The sequence below is a fragment of the Dermacentor variabilis genome, chromosome 9 (assembly GCF_050947875.1).
Source record: "Dermacentor variabilis isolate Ectoservices chromosome 9, ASM5094787v1, whole genome shotgun sequence".
In the NCBI taxonomy this organism is placed as follows: Eukaryota; Metazoa; Arthropoda; class Arachnida; order Ixodida; family Ixodidae; genus Dermacentor; species Dermacentor variabilis.
Genome location: NC_134576.1, coordinates 56,117,231 through 56,131,536, shown reverse-complemented (window position 1 = coordinate 56,131,536; position 14,306 = coordinate 56,117,231). Strand labels below are relative to the sequence as shown.

At 46.5% G+C, this 14,306-nt stretch overlaps 1 protein-coding gene across 2 annotated transcripts in view; it reads right to left on the bottom strand.

Moving 5' to 3' along the window:
* The window catches only part of LOC142592714 (uncharacterized), a 94,038-nt gene that overhangs the window by 39,359 nt on the left and 40,373 nt on the right, over window positions 1-14,306 (bottom strand). For both annotated transcript variants that reach the window (XM_075704311.1, XM_075704312.1), the window contains exons 3-5: window positions 10,995-11,146; window positions 9,566-9,821; window positions 8,088-8,251 (exon numbers count right to left, since the gene is read on the bottom strand). In XM_075704311.1, the coding sequence (XP_075560426.1) occupies window positions 8,088-8,251; window positions 9,566-9,821; window positions 10,995-11,146 (572 nt within the window). The remainder of the gene's footprint in view (window positions 1-8,087; window positions 8,252-9,565; window positions 9,822-10,994; window positions 11,147-14,306) is intronic.

Genomic DNA, 14,306 nt, shown 5'->3' with positions numbered 1-14,306 from the left:
TGGTGTGGTGGTTGTACAAACGCGAGAAATAACATTGCGCTTCAAGACATAGCGTGTCACGACCTCAACGGCGGCAGAACTAGCGGCTCTGCGCCGTGCACTGGAATTCATTGATTCTGAAAGACCTAGAAATTGGCCTGTGTTCTGTGATTCAAAGCCGGTATTACAGTGCACGCAGTCAGTTCTACAACGCGGATGTCATGAACAATTGACATACGAAATCGCGAAACTTCACCATCGCGTCCAACAAAAAGGTCACGAGGGTGTTTTTCAATGGGTACCTGTCCATTGTGGAGTCAGTGGCAATGATTCCGCCGATAACGCTGCTCGCACAGCACATCAAGAAGAGCACAGCGTTCCAATTCCGCTTTCAAGGACAGACGCCGCAAGCCAGCTTCAAAACCTGACACGCAGTCTCTCTCTGACCGAGTGGAACCGGCCAAAGTTACGACTTACACGACTGCATAGATTAAACCGCTCACTGCAACTCCGACCTGTACTAGGACTTCCTGGACGTGAAGCTACGCTTCTCTGTCGTCTTTGATTATAAGTTGCCTTCACAAAGGCATACTCTACATTAATTGGACTGACCGACAGTGCACCATGCGAGGTCTGCGGCACCGAAGAAGATATGGACCACCTGCCGTGCCACTGTCCATGATATGTCCCATAAAGACAAGAACTTGCTAACGCTCTCCGAAAACTGTGTAGGTGTTGCTGGAACACCGCCCCTATCGCTGGTCGGCCCATAAAGCGGTGAAGGCTTTTTTTTAGCTTTTTGAGGACGGCCGGCTTGTGCGAATGTCTGTGACTACTAATGCGATTTCTATTAGACCACACGCGTCAGTGAACACACCACTAATTTCCTTCTTTCCTTCCTTCATGTCTCTCCCTCTCATCTTTGTTTTCCCCTTTCCCATTCTCCGGTGTAGGGCAGCCAACCGGAAGTTATTCTGGTTACCCTGCCTGCCTTCTGTTTTTCTCTTCCCCCCTATTGCCACCCTCATAGCCCAGAGGGAGCGCCTCAAGAAAACACAACAGGGAAGGCAGCTTCTTCAACGGCTAGGGTACCTGGTGACGTCCCAGTACTGCAAAGAAGAAACACAACTCCTGCCTAACCGCATTAGAGAGAACATTGTAGTAGACCCTATCCCCAAGAACATGCACCCGACCCACAATCAAGAGAGGAGAGCAGCGCGTGCCCGCATGTTGCACAAACACTGTTTCAGAGACCCAGATACCTACTACACGGACGCTAACCCGTATCCTTCGTCGCCACGTCTTGGTCCCAAATACACTATTGCCGTCGTCAATCAGGGGAACCTCGTAGCCTCTGCCTCCATCCGCGCCACATGCAGCGCTGCAGAAGAAGCAGCAGCGATCGCTCTCGCACTTAGCGACGCCTAGAGCAAGCGAAGGTCCGCCCGCGTCCTTACGGACTCACAAGAGGCGCGTCGCTTATACATGAATGGAACACTCCCTATACAAGCCATTCGAACCCTGGGCCTCTCAGTAGAATGGACCCACGGTATGGTCTGGTGCCCCGGGCACGAAGGCCCGCGGGGAAGAGGCGGACTGCGCAGCTCGAGGTCTCACTAGCCGAGCGGCAGACCACACCGTTCTTCGACAGACCGACAAGCTACCCACGAGTTAACCACAAGTCAGCAAATACTTCTAGGCCAACGACTCGAAAGAAGAGAATACGCTCCTCCGCACAAAGTTCTCAATAAACTCCAGGCAAATGACTGGTGCCGTATGCAAACGAACACATACCCACACTTCTCTCGTCTACACGCAATCTCCCCAGACAGGTATACGTCCCGGACATGTCTCTAGTGTAGCAACCACACAGCGACACTCGCGCAAATTACGCACGAATGCACCGACCGTCCGGGCGACGCAATTTCGCCACGAGTCAGAACACACACACTCACTACGTGGTCTTGGGAGGCGAGACTCTCCGAACTGGGCCTGGGAAGCCAACTGGCGACCCTCGACCAGGCCCAGCGAGCCGCGATCGCTAGTGGAGCGCTGTAAGAAGGAACCACCCAGGAGTAATAGGAATAACCCGCGCAACGACTTCTGTAATAATAAAGTTCCTTCTCCTCCTCTTCCTCCCCCCCCCTGTTGACACGGTCGCGCGTTCATCTAACCTCAGAATTTATTTTCTTTAGGATAATCAATTCTCTATAGTTGGGGAGGCGCGAACGCGGCTTCAAGGCTTATTTTGGTTTGCACACCCTGTCCTAAACTCGTGCCGCCATGGAACACTTGGTTAAGAGGGCGATCCATTCCTTTCGGGGATACATACTGATGCCGCATCAACTATAAGCGCCACCAAATATGATCTATGAGTGTCATCCATATATATGCATGAGTATCATCCAAGGTGAAATGTGTGTGCTCCCTGTATGGTTTCCAGTCTGCGCGGTTGACTTTCCAACAGGGCACACATTGAGAGCATTCATCTTCTGATAACTTTATGACAATGGATTCCTAAAGACGTTCCACTCCAGGTACTGCACGAGTGTACTTTATGCTATGATAAAATCTATATATTAGAAGGCTTTCTTTGCACCAATGTAGATTGTGGGCTCTTTCTTATTAAGTAAGCATGCACCTGCGGAGAAGAGGAAGGTTCAACTAAATGCACTATCGCGTCACGCAGAGAATCTCCTCAAAGAGTTTTATGTGCATTTCAGTCTCCTATTGCAATATAAGGCTCTGGAAGTGTCGTAATGAAGCTCTTGAGTTCTGTTCTGGAAAGTTGAAGGCTGGGAGGGATGTATAATGAACTAAATGGGAATACCTTATTAAGCAGCGCCGCTTCGGAGGCGCTGTATGACGCCTGCTCGATGGGCACAAACGGTGTTCTTTCTTTTTTTTGGGGGGGGGGGTCTGTCTGCATGACCAGCGGTCCTGGGAGTGGTAGGCCTGGTGGTCTGGGACCTTTCGGGGCTCTGGGTGGAGTAATGCTTGCTACTCCTGCTAGAGAGGCTTATGCGATGATTACCGTCACGCTGCGTGTGAATCGGGCGGACGTTCATTTCGGTATTGCTTTCTCTTTTTTCCACGAGGGGCATGATCGCGAGTAGGCGGGGTGGTCTCCTTCACAGTTGGCACAGCGGGTTGCTGAAATGCAGATGCCTTAATAGTGTTCAGTTGAACTAGACTTATCACAAGTAGCACGCCCTGTGGAGCTTTGCGACGCTTGCCCAAAACGCTGACATTTCAAGCATAGACGCCGGTTTGGGATGGATGGTCTGACACGCTGCTTACAGTGACCAGTTGCTAATTATTCAGGTAGGTTCCCGGTACCGAAAGTAATGATTATGTGCTTGGTCGGTGTTTCCTTGTCCTCTCGCCTCATTGTTAGCCGTTGAATCTTGACTACGTTCTGATCTTGCCGTCATTCAAGTAGTTCGCTTTTCCTAAGTTCGAGAAGGTCATATTCCGAACGACACCGGCGCACTGTGTTCATCGACCTGTATGGGCCCACTGAAACGGGAACATCCCTAAACGCTACAAGTTTCGGGAGATAGTGATACTATACTTTGTCGCAAACTGCGAGAGGAAACTCCCTGCTTTCGATCCTTTTACTATATAGCCTGGCGCGATTGCTTCCGTGAGATATTTTGCTACGAGAAATGGTGAGATCATTCGAGCTGTTTGAGTACCATGCTGACGTGTACAACATGGTAGTTGGAAAGAGACTGTCTCGGTTGCATCAAAAAAGTGAATGCTTCATTGGTGGGCCTCCTCTTGAGGGAACAATGTAGTAGTGATGCAAAAGCATTTACCATATAACCTTGGAAAATTCGGGGGTGATGGTAGCCACCCACCTCCGAGTCCAACAAGGAGATGCTACAAGCTTGGGAGAATAGCGGCAAGCGCGGCAATGCATCGCCGTTACAGCCTAATATAAAAAACCCACGCTTGGGCACGGACACGAGGGCCCGCTTGCACTAACATTTAATAAGAGAAGTATTAACGAATTTAAGCACGCTTTCTTGCGTGGACTAGAGTTGTGTAGGGATCGTTTAAGAACGCGTTCTTAATTCCGTTATTTTTTGCTTTATTAAATTTTCGTGCAAGCTGCACCATGTTAACCCTTGCAACCCAGAAATTCTGAAGTGAGAAGCAAAAAGGAGACAGGAAATATGAAAATGAGAGAGAAAAAGAAAAAAAGAATGAAGAGAACGACAGTAAAAAGGTCACTGCCGATTTCTTCCAGGTAGGTCAGTCTGGAGGTGCCGTCTATGCGAAGCAGGGGCCAAAGTGGTGTGTCGCCTCCGCCAGGGGGCTTCTGTGTATACCTTGGAAACTGTCGCATTGCCTTTGTTTTTCACCATACTGCTGCTCTGTAGGGCGTAGTGGGTCCTCGAGCTGCATTTGGCAGCTTTTTCCCTTCCATCCTCTCTCATTTCTGTACTTTGTTCTGAGAAACAAATCTATCTAAATCTAAAAGGTCCAAACACGCGGTATCGGCCCAGCATCCGGGATCCCTCTTTCCCCAGACACGGCTCAGCCGTGCACAGCCAAATGCAAGAAGGTCCCGACCTCATGTCTTCGGGTACGTCGTGTCGCAGCACGCCAAACGCCTGTTTATGCAGACGCCCTTGTGGGGAATCGTGCTATCGTCAATCAGTCGTTGATTATGCCACCTTCGTCACGGAACCGTCATCATTACATCGTCTTCATACATTTTTTGTCATACCATCGTGATGATTTCGCTGTCGTCGTTTGATTATCGCGATTCCAGCTTCGTCATCTGATTCTCGGCACCGTCGTTGTCACGCTATCGTCGTCATGCATTCGTCGTCATCCCCATTGTCCTTATGTCGTCGTCACGATGCCGACTTCGTTATACTATAATCTTTCACAAAAATCATCCCATTGTCTTCTTGCTTTCGTCTTAATACTGCCTTCGATGTTCGATCGACGCCATTGATTCGTCGTATTTACCCCATCGTCACTGCATGCAGGTCAAGGTACCGCCGTCGTCTTGCCGTCATGGTCACGAGTGACCTTGGCGGGCGAGGGTCATAGGAAAGCAGGTCGATTACAGATACAGTGCATGTCGCATGTAGAGGAAGGGCTTGAATTTTGAGAACGACCATTACAGATTCTAACTAAAGATACCTTGGGCGATACGTAGTGACGCTAGGTGGTCGCTCCATAGCTTGATTTCTAAGCGCATAAAATTCGATAATCATCTCAAAAAGGCAGGGCTTTGCCAGAATTGTTTTGTAACACGAAAATAAAAGGTTCTTGTCAGTATTAATCTCATGTTATTAACGCCTCGGATTCGTATAGGTGAATGTGCTCGGGCGAGAGATCGACCACGCGACGTCTGAATTGAGGAAGAGCTGTGATTACGACAGCGGCCCCACCTATCAATAAGGGGGAGCGCATGGGCGGGTCTGGGAGAAGCGGCGAGTGATGAATTTCAAATATGACGAGACATATTATGTTCGGTTTAAAATGACGAAGAGTTACATATTTGCATTGCAATGGCGTTGGAGAGATTTCAAACTATTTAAAATGGTGTGAGACGTGCTTCAAAAGATTTTCCTAGACTGTCTTCAATTGTGCAAAGAATCTTTAGTATAGCATACGGAAAATCAATCAAAGGAAAATCATTACAGCTGGTTAAGTTTTTCAAGAGCAGAAGGCGCGCCTAAAAGCAGAGGCGTCAGCAAGATTTATTTCTGCTGCAAAAGATATGAAGGTTTTCGGGAGGTGTCATTGATGTGCCACTTGCTCTGCCTTGTCCGTGATCATTTTAATTGAAATACGAAAATAAAATAAACTTTAAACAAGTTTTTAAGGTAATAAATAACGTGCTAACAAATAAATTCTGGAAAATGTATTCACATTTTTATGTGTGCTAAGGCACAGTGCAACTCGCTATTGGTTTCCATTATCTGTGTTCATTATTTGTTCCAGTTGAATGTTCTGTAGTTGTTTGTCACACAAATATACCAAATAACACTAAATTGATACTTTCAAGTGTCAAGCTTAAATAAAATGGTTCAAGCCTACGGGGCTGTTGCAAAATTTTGCGATTTTGGTGACAGATATGTCAAAAAGAAAACGGAAAGAGGAAAATTTTATTCTCACGGTGAATTTTTTCTTTTAATGCTCTTTTGACACCTTAGGTGGCTCAAACCTTGTGTTCGCCGTCTTGTAAATGTTTTTCTAGCACCGGGTTGGATCCCCGGGAACTTACGTGAACAAATAAGAATATCATATAACAACCTGAAGAAAAAAAAGCAACGCGTTGCCTAAGCTGTCCATGCGCTTTACTTAAAACCTGAGTGATGAAACAAAATTCGAAACAGTTGAAATTTGCACAGTCGCCACAAAAGTAGCTTAAGCTGTCCAGTGATAAATGCACGCCATTAGAATAAATTCGAATAAAGCAATTAAAATCACATGTTCCGTGTGAGAATATATTTGCACATGAGCGTGGCGCCTGTGGGCGACGAATTTCTGTTAGTAAGAGCTTATGAGATCTTGGAAATCCACTAGACTGCGTATTTAAATTTGCATTGGAGCCAAACTTGTTGGCTCGTATTCTATCACTCTACATCGGTTATATGAGATTCAAGTGTGAGATTAAATGGATAGCGGTGCGTATAAGAGTATTCGTCTATTTTAGCGCTATACCATGGGTCGCAGGTAATATTAGGCAAGTTGTTTACAGCCCGGTGACAGTGCCTCCTTGACTTAACAGGAAAGGGGCAACGGAAAAATAAATGTTCAGAAAACACGGTGACAAATGCTATTGTAACACTGTCAGAGACCTGACGACCGAAAACCATGGACTTTAATGTGGTATCTTGCACCACGTTCTATAAATATGCTTTTTCAACGGCTTGGCTAACGTTATTTCGGGCACCCTATATGTTGCCAAACAGCTGTTTAGAATTTATAGTAGGGTCCTTCGGTATTACACTGCAAGGAGCATACAAGGTGATCAGAGGATGTACTTCCTTTTTTTTAGCTTCAATATTAGAGGAAAACCTAGCGCAGTCAAATCTGCCTCTTCTAAATATTCTTAAACTTTATTATAGGAACCTTCCTATAATAAAGCAGCCGTTGTGCCACGCTCGGTAGTATTTATTATTCTTATCTGTCCCTATTCCTCTTCTGTCAATTTTATATTTGTGTTTTCGTGTCAGCTAATCGAGTAATAATCTGTCAATATTAGGCGTGTACTAAAATAAAATCAAATAAAATGAAATGATTATTTCTCTCACAGTTGAACAGCAGCCAGAAAGACCTGACACAGTGCAAAGCGCTGCTTTTCGCAACATTAAGGTCACCCGGCGCCCTTTTATCACATGGCAGTGTCTCACGATAACGATGAACTCGACCAATATATAGGCTCACTAAACCATGGGTCGAACCAACTCGGGCAGGTGAGGCCAAGCGTGAATCTGTAGCGCCCGGACTGAATACAAGCCAGGTTTGAAATCACTAGGCCGGTCTTGGCGGGCCGACGCATGGCACTTTCGGACTCTGCCTGGGCGCGGGCCCAACTGAACAGCACGTGTATTAGTCTAAGTTTGGGACCACTTTGAGCAGGCTAAACATTATTGCTACACATCTTCACCCGCCGTGGTTGCTTAGTGTCTTTGGTGTTGCGCTGCTAAGCACGAGGTCGCACGATCAAGTCGCGGCCGCGCCGGCCACAGTTCGATGGGGGTGAAATGCGAAAACACCCGCGTACTTATATTAGGGTGCATGTTAAAGAAACCCAGGTGGTCAAAATTAATCCGGAGTTCCCGACTACAGCGTGCATTATATAATCAGATCGTAGTTGTTGCACGCAAAGCGCGAGAATTTATTTACTACACATCTTTCGACAGATAGGATGTTTGTGACGCGCCTGTGTTTCCCATTTTCGTGTAACCACCATATGATTGTTCCTACGACTGATTATCCAAGCAAGACGTCCAACAAATCCAGTAAAAGCGGCCATCTTTCATCGTATAGCAGGCTGCATGGTTTGAATCACACGTGTTCAGCATTTTACGGCTGAACAGCTTCGCAGCGCCGTTAAGAAACTACGCGCTTACCAGTAAGGACTCCCTTGACGACTACAGGCAGCTTCGAGAGCCCTCGTAGCCATTCGATGTCGTTCAACGTAGCCGAAGCCAGACAATCCATGTCACTCACATGCGCTTCTTGGAGCCTGCACCCATGGACCTCATCCGCATATGCCGCCTCCAAATTGGCGAAACTGCGACAATGCCATAGTCGGATACGGGAGACAGTATATGTAATGCTTAATCAAATTCTTAAATAAAGCAATTCTACTATACGTGGGAAGATAAGAAAGCGTAAAAAGAGCTGATCCAAGAGCGTCACCGCCTTATTGGGAGATCCGGATTATGTTTATGTTCGTTTGTAGTGTTTTGGCTGTCTCCGAATTTCAATTCGCCGCTTCAATTTCGTGATGAAGCCAGTTGATTGTAGGTAGCATGCGCTAAACTATCTGCCATGGTGTTGTCTTGAATGCTGCAGGGACTAGGAACCCACTGAAATGAAATCTAATTTTGCAAGATTATCGCTTTTTTATATATATTTTGTACACTAGAGCATGACCATTTTTTGTTTATGCTTGTGGAAATAATTCTCAATAGCCACACCTAGAAGCCTTTGGATGACTCATTTGAGTGGGTGTGGTTGTGACCATATGAAGGTCATCGCAGACATTATTGCGCAATGTCTTGCTGTGAAGTTATAATTTGGACGTGCTGTGTTCTGTTATACAGGGTTAACGAAATGCAGACGTTGAATTTCCTTTCTACACGAGTCATGTGTGACTTGAATGTAATCTCCGTAGGCATTGTAGATATGGCAAAGTGTCAGCTGTTTCACAGCCATTTCCGGTAGGTTATATATGCATGATATGTCCCGCACATTCGCTGAAAGTATTGAAATGTACATAAACCACAGGGGATACACAGCTTCTGCTGGCGAAAACTTACTCTGCTGATTGTTCTCGCCTTTCGGTAAACTGCTTCTCTGAGTGGTCCCTTGGTTGTTGGACCACTGAAGCATTCACCGACTGGTGGCTCATTTACGAAGCCACAGACCTGCCCTGCCCCATTCTTTCTCACTAAATAATAAAAAAGAACCCCGTTGTACGAGCATTAGTGGAAGTGTAGTATCCTTCTGGAGTGCTTAAAGCATCTCATTAAATCAGCAAAATATAAATTGTCACACCTAAAAAACCACCATATTCATCCTTATATACAAACAAAACACTCCTCTTACACTCCTTACACTCCTTACGGTCTATGCTGTCACCAAAAAATCATTATCTGCGTGGTGTGACTGTTCTCATAGAACACTTTGCATACGGTGTACTTTCCTTTCAAGAACGCTTTGTCCGCTGACACGTGCGTGCCTTTCCTAAGCTGAAAGTACCAGGAGCTCAAGTAGCACAAAGGATATATGGGAAATATTGTTTAGGGACAAATTATTCAAAGCTCGAACGATGGAGGCTTTTCTGAAGAGTGCGTATGCGTTTGAAGAAACGCTACCATACCTGAGGCCAGGCGGCAGTTGTGACATATACGGATGGTCCGATACAGCATGTCCAGGCTCGGGAGAGTCCGCGGTGACGACAATGGCCGCGAAGCCACGGGCAGCTGCCCTCTTGACCAGTGACTCGGTGAGCGACCGGTTGCGAAAAATATACGTGTGCTGCCAGAGAAGACAATTGGGCGCCGCGGCCTTCACGTCCTCGAGCCTCACGGTGCTCTGGCTGCTCAATATCATCACCGTGCCTGCACCCTGCGCCGCTGTTTGGATTTCAATATCAACTGTAGAAGACGCGTTCGCTTTAAGGCAGAGCAGCTGTGCGCTAAACATCTGTGAAACTATTAATTAAAAAGCTCGTTAAATCAAGAACCAAATTGCCTGCTGTGCCCACTGTATCGTTATAATGACGTAACCATCGTTATAATAGACACGGAACACAAAAGAAGCGACAAAGACAAGTACTGATTTCCAACTGATGTTTATTAGAAAGAAGTATGTGCCTCTGACAAACGCCTGTTGGAAGTCACTGCTTGTCCTTGTCGCTTCTTTTTGTGTTTCGTGTGTACTTCTGGGCTGGTTAATATCATTATGCAGTGCCAACAAGCCTGGTGTGACACCTTGCTTCAGCATAGAGTAATGAAACTGCCTCGCACGCTAGGCTGGTTACGGCAGTCGATGGGCATCGCTTTTCCAAAGAATCGAACTGCGTTATTTGTGCCTGTTGTAAGCAAATAATACCAGACTTTTCACGTAGCCAGTGGTGAAGCGTCCTTCAACATAGGCTTCAATTAAAGCGCATTAGGCATTGTACCCGCTTCCCGTCACGTCAAACTTCCGTAACAAAGTGGTGACGGAGAAAGAATGTTTATTGCTTCGCAATGCGACCCTTGGACACGTGGAATTTCACATGCAAAATAAGTGCGCGCACGCATTGCGGAAAATTGCTTAAATCGAATTCATAGAGCTCGTTAGGATTTTGTATTTCAGATGCCAGGTCTTACTTAAATGCGCCGAGGTGTTGCTGGGACACTATATGTAATGCAAGTTAATTCAAATATATCGATAAATCATGCCCCGAGCGCTGATTTTTGAACTGTCCTAACGAAACCGAAATGACGGCGATAAAAAGACTTATTCACCACATTTATGGATGACCGGAATCATTTTGGCGATGCTCAACGTTTACTTCAAGGGTAAGAAAACGCCTTTCCCTTCCCGAAAGAAACACACAATAAAAGCAACGTCATATTCGTGGTAAATCTGTCCCTACCTTCCAGAGAAATATGTGCCAATAGTGCGCATGGAGTCGCTTGCTATACGATTCCCTTTAGTGTCAACACCATGAGCCCAAAGATCGCAGGATTGGAAAGCAGAAGCCTTAATCGAAACGTTGACACCACTACATGCGTAGAAGAAATGATGGAAGGTCTTGCCTTGAGCAGAGCCGATCTCTCCTGCTGGGTTTACCAACATGTGTGCCGCTGACGGAGAAAGCCCCACTGGGAAGGATACTGCACGGCCCAGGAGGGTGGTTGTGGTGTTAACCTTTTCCACGTCCACGAGGATTCGCGGTCGGAAACGCAGCCTGCGTTCATGTCCCGGATATCACTGTGCAATAATTTGAAGGTCTTTCCTGAGCTTAAAGGGGGACACCCTGCCGCGCCTGCCCATAGAAGAGACGGCTTGGATGAGTTTCCTCAAAAAAGATCAGAAACGTTTGTACAAAGACCAGTTTCCGCACAAGGCAACAACATTCCTCGGACTGCGGCACGAACTTGACAGCGTGTGCAACCACATGAGCTCTGTACAAAGGAGGCATGATCGCCCGCAATAGCTGCATCTGCCATTATGCTTGCCGCGCTACGATTCAGTCTGGTCATGTTATGTGTGGCGCGGTGTTCAAGAATGCCTATTCTTTTCCTGAAATAAAATAAAATGTTCGCGTTACACAATTAGCATTGTAAGTTGATCACCAAACTCATCGCAGTGGGTAAATGCATTCTGCCTTTGAGCACAGCATCGCGCGTTCTTCGACAATCAATAAGAATGTGATCATTTCGCAAACAATTGCATTATTAGTAGCTTTAAAAACGCGCTAAGGTATGAAACCTTTTCTCGGGGAGTCCCTACAACCGGCCGATCTGACTACAAACCCCCTTAGGATGCGGAAACGATTTCTTCTGAAGGGGATAGTTCGGAGACTTTCTGGCTGAAAATTTATACAATTTTAGGCAGCTAACATTACGTAATGTCAATTTCTTCTTGGAAAAGCTTTTTTGTGTAGCTTTTTCCAAGTCAGATGCCCACAAACAGTTTTCATCTGTGTTGTGCATTTGTATATGCGTCATTTGTAAAGTGTCACTGTGTATGTGGATTTTGTATATGCAATAAGAGCACGAGGCATCTGCCACTACGTACACGTGACTGGATATGTGCTACGGGGAATATGCCACTTGGTATGTGCCACCGGATGTCCCTGGGTATGAGCCGTTGGGAACGTGCCCCAAGGACCACTGGCATGCGCCAATGGATATGCACCGCTCTTCCACCAACCTCTTTGGCGCCAATTTGTGTGATCCGTGTGCGCCGCTTTCTCAAAACTCGAACTAAACGGCTGCTGCCTTTGCAATGTCCTGCTGCTTTCATGCTGGATGACGTTGAATTGTATTGTATTCTTGGGTTTTACATGACTACGATGATAGCGTTCTCAAGTACGGGTTATTCAACTGAGGCACAGCCTCAGCATAGCAACGGCAAAATAATTGTTGCCGTTTTTGCACAAAAAGTAGAAAATAATAAAAGTGCAGTAAACCGCGGTAGTTCATGCAATGGGTTCAAATAACTCACGGTTCGAAACAATAATGAAACTCAGACATCGGAAATCTTCATTAGTCGGGCAGCGATGCGATGACTGCGATTGCCGTTGCATTGACGATGATAGCGGCGTGGCGGGCAGTGGCAAACGAGAGACACGGAGGCACGGTAGAACCAACCCCGGACGTCCGAGTCCAAGGCCGAAAGTCCAAGGCTAAGACCGGCGGAGTCCATGGCTATCCAAGTGTGACCGTACCAGTTCCTTGGCTTGAGGTACTGCCCAGGCGCGTCACCGGTGTTGCCCCAAGCCTTGGTCCCCTTCAGGCAACATCCGCTCTCCGCACAACGGCTCAGTATGAGGATAAGTAACAACAACAGCAGGTTCAGTCAAAACAGCCGACCCCTATGCTCCGCGGATCTCTCCAGGAACAGCCGGGGTCATCCTGCTTCTGTCGAGGCTCTCGGGTTCTGGTCTTGACCCCAACGACACCGCCCTCGACACCAGCGCTCTTCGAGCCCCGTTTCTGAACGATCGCTTATCCCCGCTTGTCAGTCTATCCCCCTTTTCTCGCCTGCTTACTCGTCCTGCTTATCTCGGGCCCCCCCCCCCCACCCTGATTGGGTAAAGTTCGGGCTATTTCATTCTACAGCTCCTGCCACCGCCCGTCAAATTGTTCCTTGTCGGTCGCTCGAGCTGCCGCTGTTCCGCAGTGTTTTGTCACCGCATTTTTCAACAGTCTTCAGTAGAAGCTTTCCACTTACTCATTGCAATGAGTCTCCCCCGCCATAAGTTTAAGAAAGAAATGCCGTACAAGGTGAGCGGTATAGCGAAAAACAAATCACTGGTTACCTTGGATGACGCAACACCTGAATGCTAAACACAAACTGTGAAACAGCCTAGGGTAGAAAATTTAACCTTGTAGTCTACTAAAAAAATTTGGACCCACATTCTCAGAGCCTTTTATGGGCTCAACTCTAAAAGAATACTCTGGTAGAGCTAGGCTCCACCCCAGGACCCTACTTTTGAAGTGTTTAGCATGTGCGAGATACATCAAAGGTTGGTGATCAGCCTGAATTATAAAGTAAAAAGTAAAATATAAAAGTAACATATAAAAGTAAAAAGTAAGATATAAAAGTAAAATAAGTAAAAGTAAAATAAAGTATAAAGTAAAATATAAAATTTGTGGATCGCCCAAACTAGTGCCCCGCATTCACGCTCAATGGCGAAGTATCGAGTTCACGTGGGTCCAACTGTCTCTTTTCATAGCAAATAGCGTGCATAACGCAGTCGTGCTCTTGAATGAGAACAGTCCCTACGCCTTTGACCGAGGCGTAGGAGTGGAGTAGGAATTCCTTGTTGAGGTCCGTCGCCTTGACGATAGGCTTGGAAGCCAGGACGCTCTTGGGAGCTTCGAACGCTGTTTCTCGTTCTGGGGTCTAAATCACGCGCTTGTTTTCTCGTTTTCTAGTCATTTGCACCAATGGCTGCGCTTTCTCGGCATATTGTGGGATGATTTCACGGTAGTAGGGAGCAATACCTAAAAATGGCCGAACATGTTTCTTGGTTTCAGGTATTAGAGTTTTCAAAATATTCTCTACCACCTCCCACTGGTCGAATCTCTCCACTTCCTTATGTATGTCCTAAGAAACTGATAGATTGGCCTCCAATTTCACAATTTTGAGGCTTGATTCTCATACCAGTATTCTGTCAAACAGTTGTTGGACTGCCTTTAGATGCTCGCTCCACGTAGGAGTGGCAATAAGTACATAATCTATATAACGCACGACATTGGCAATGCCCATTAACAGTCCTGATAGGTCGGATAAAAGTGGCTGAAGCCGTCCTAATACCGAATGAGACGTAGAAAAAAGGTAATGGTCCCACTTTATCGAAAAAACGATCTTGCCTCTGGATTTTTTTTCCAGTGGCA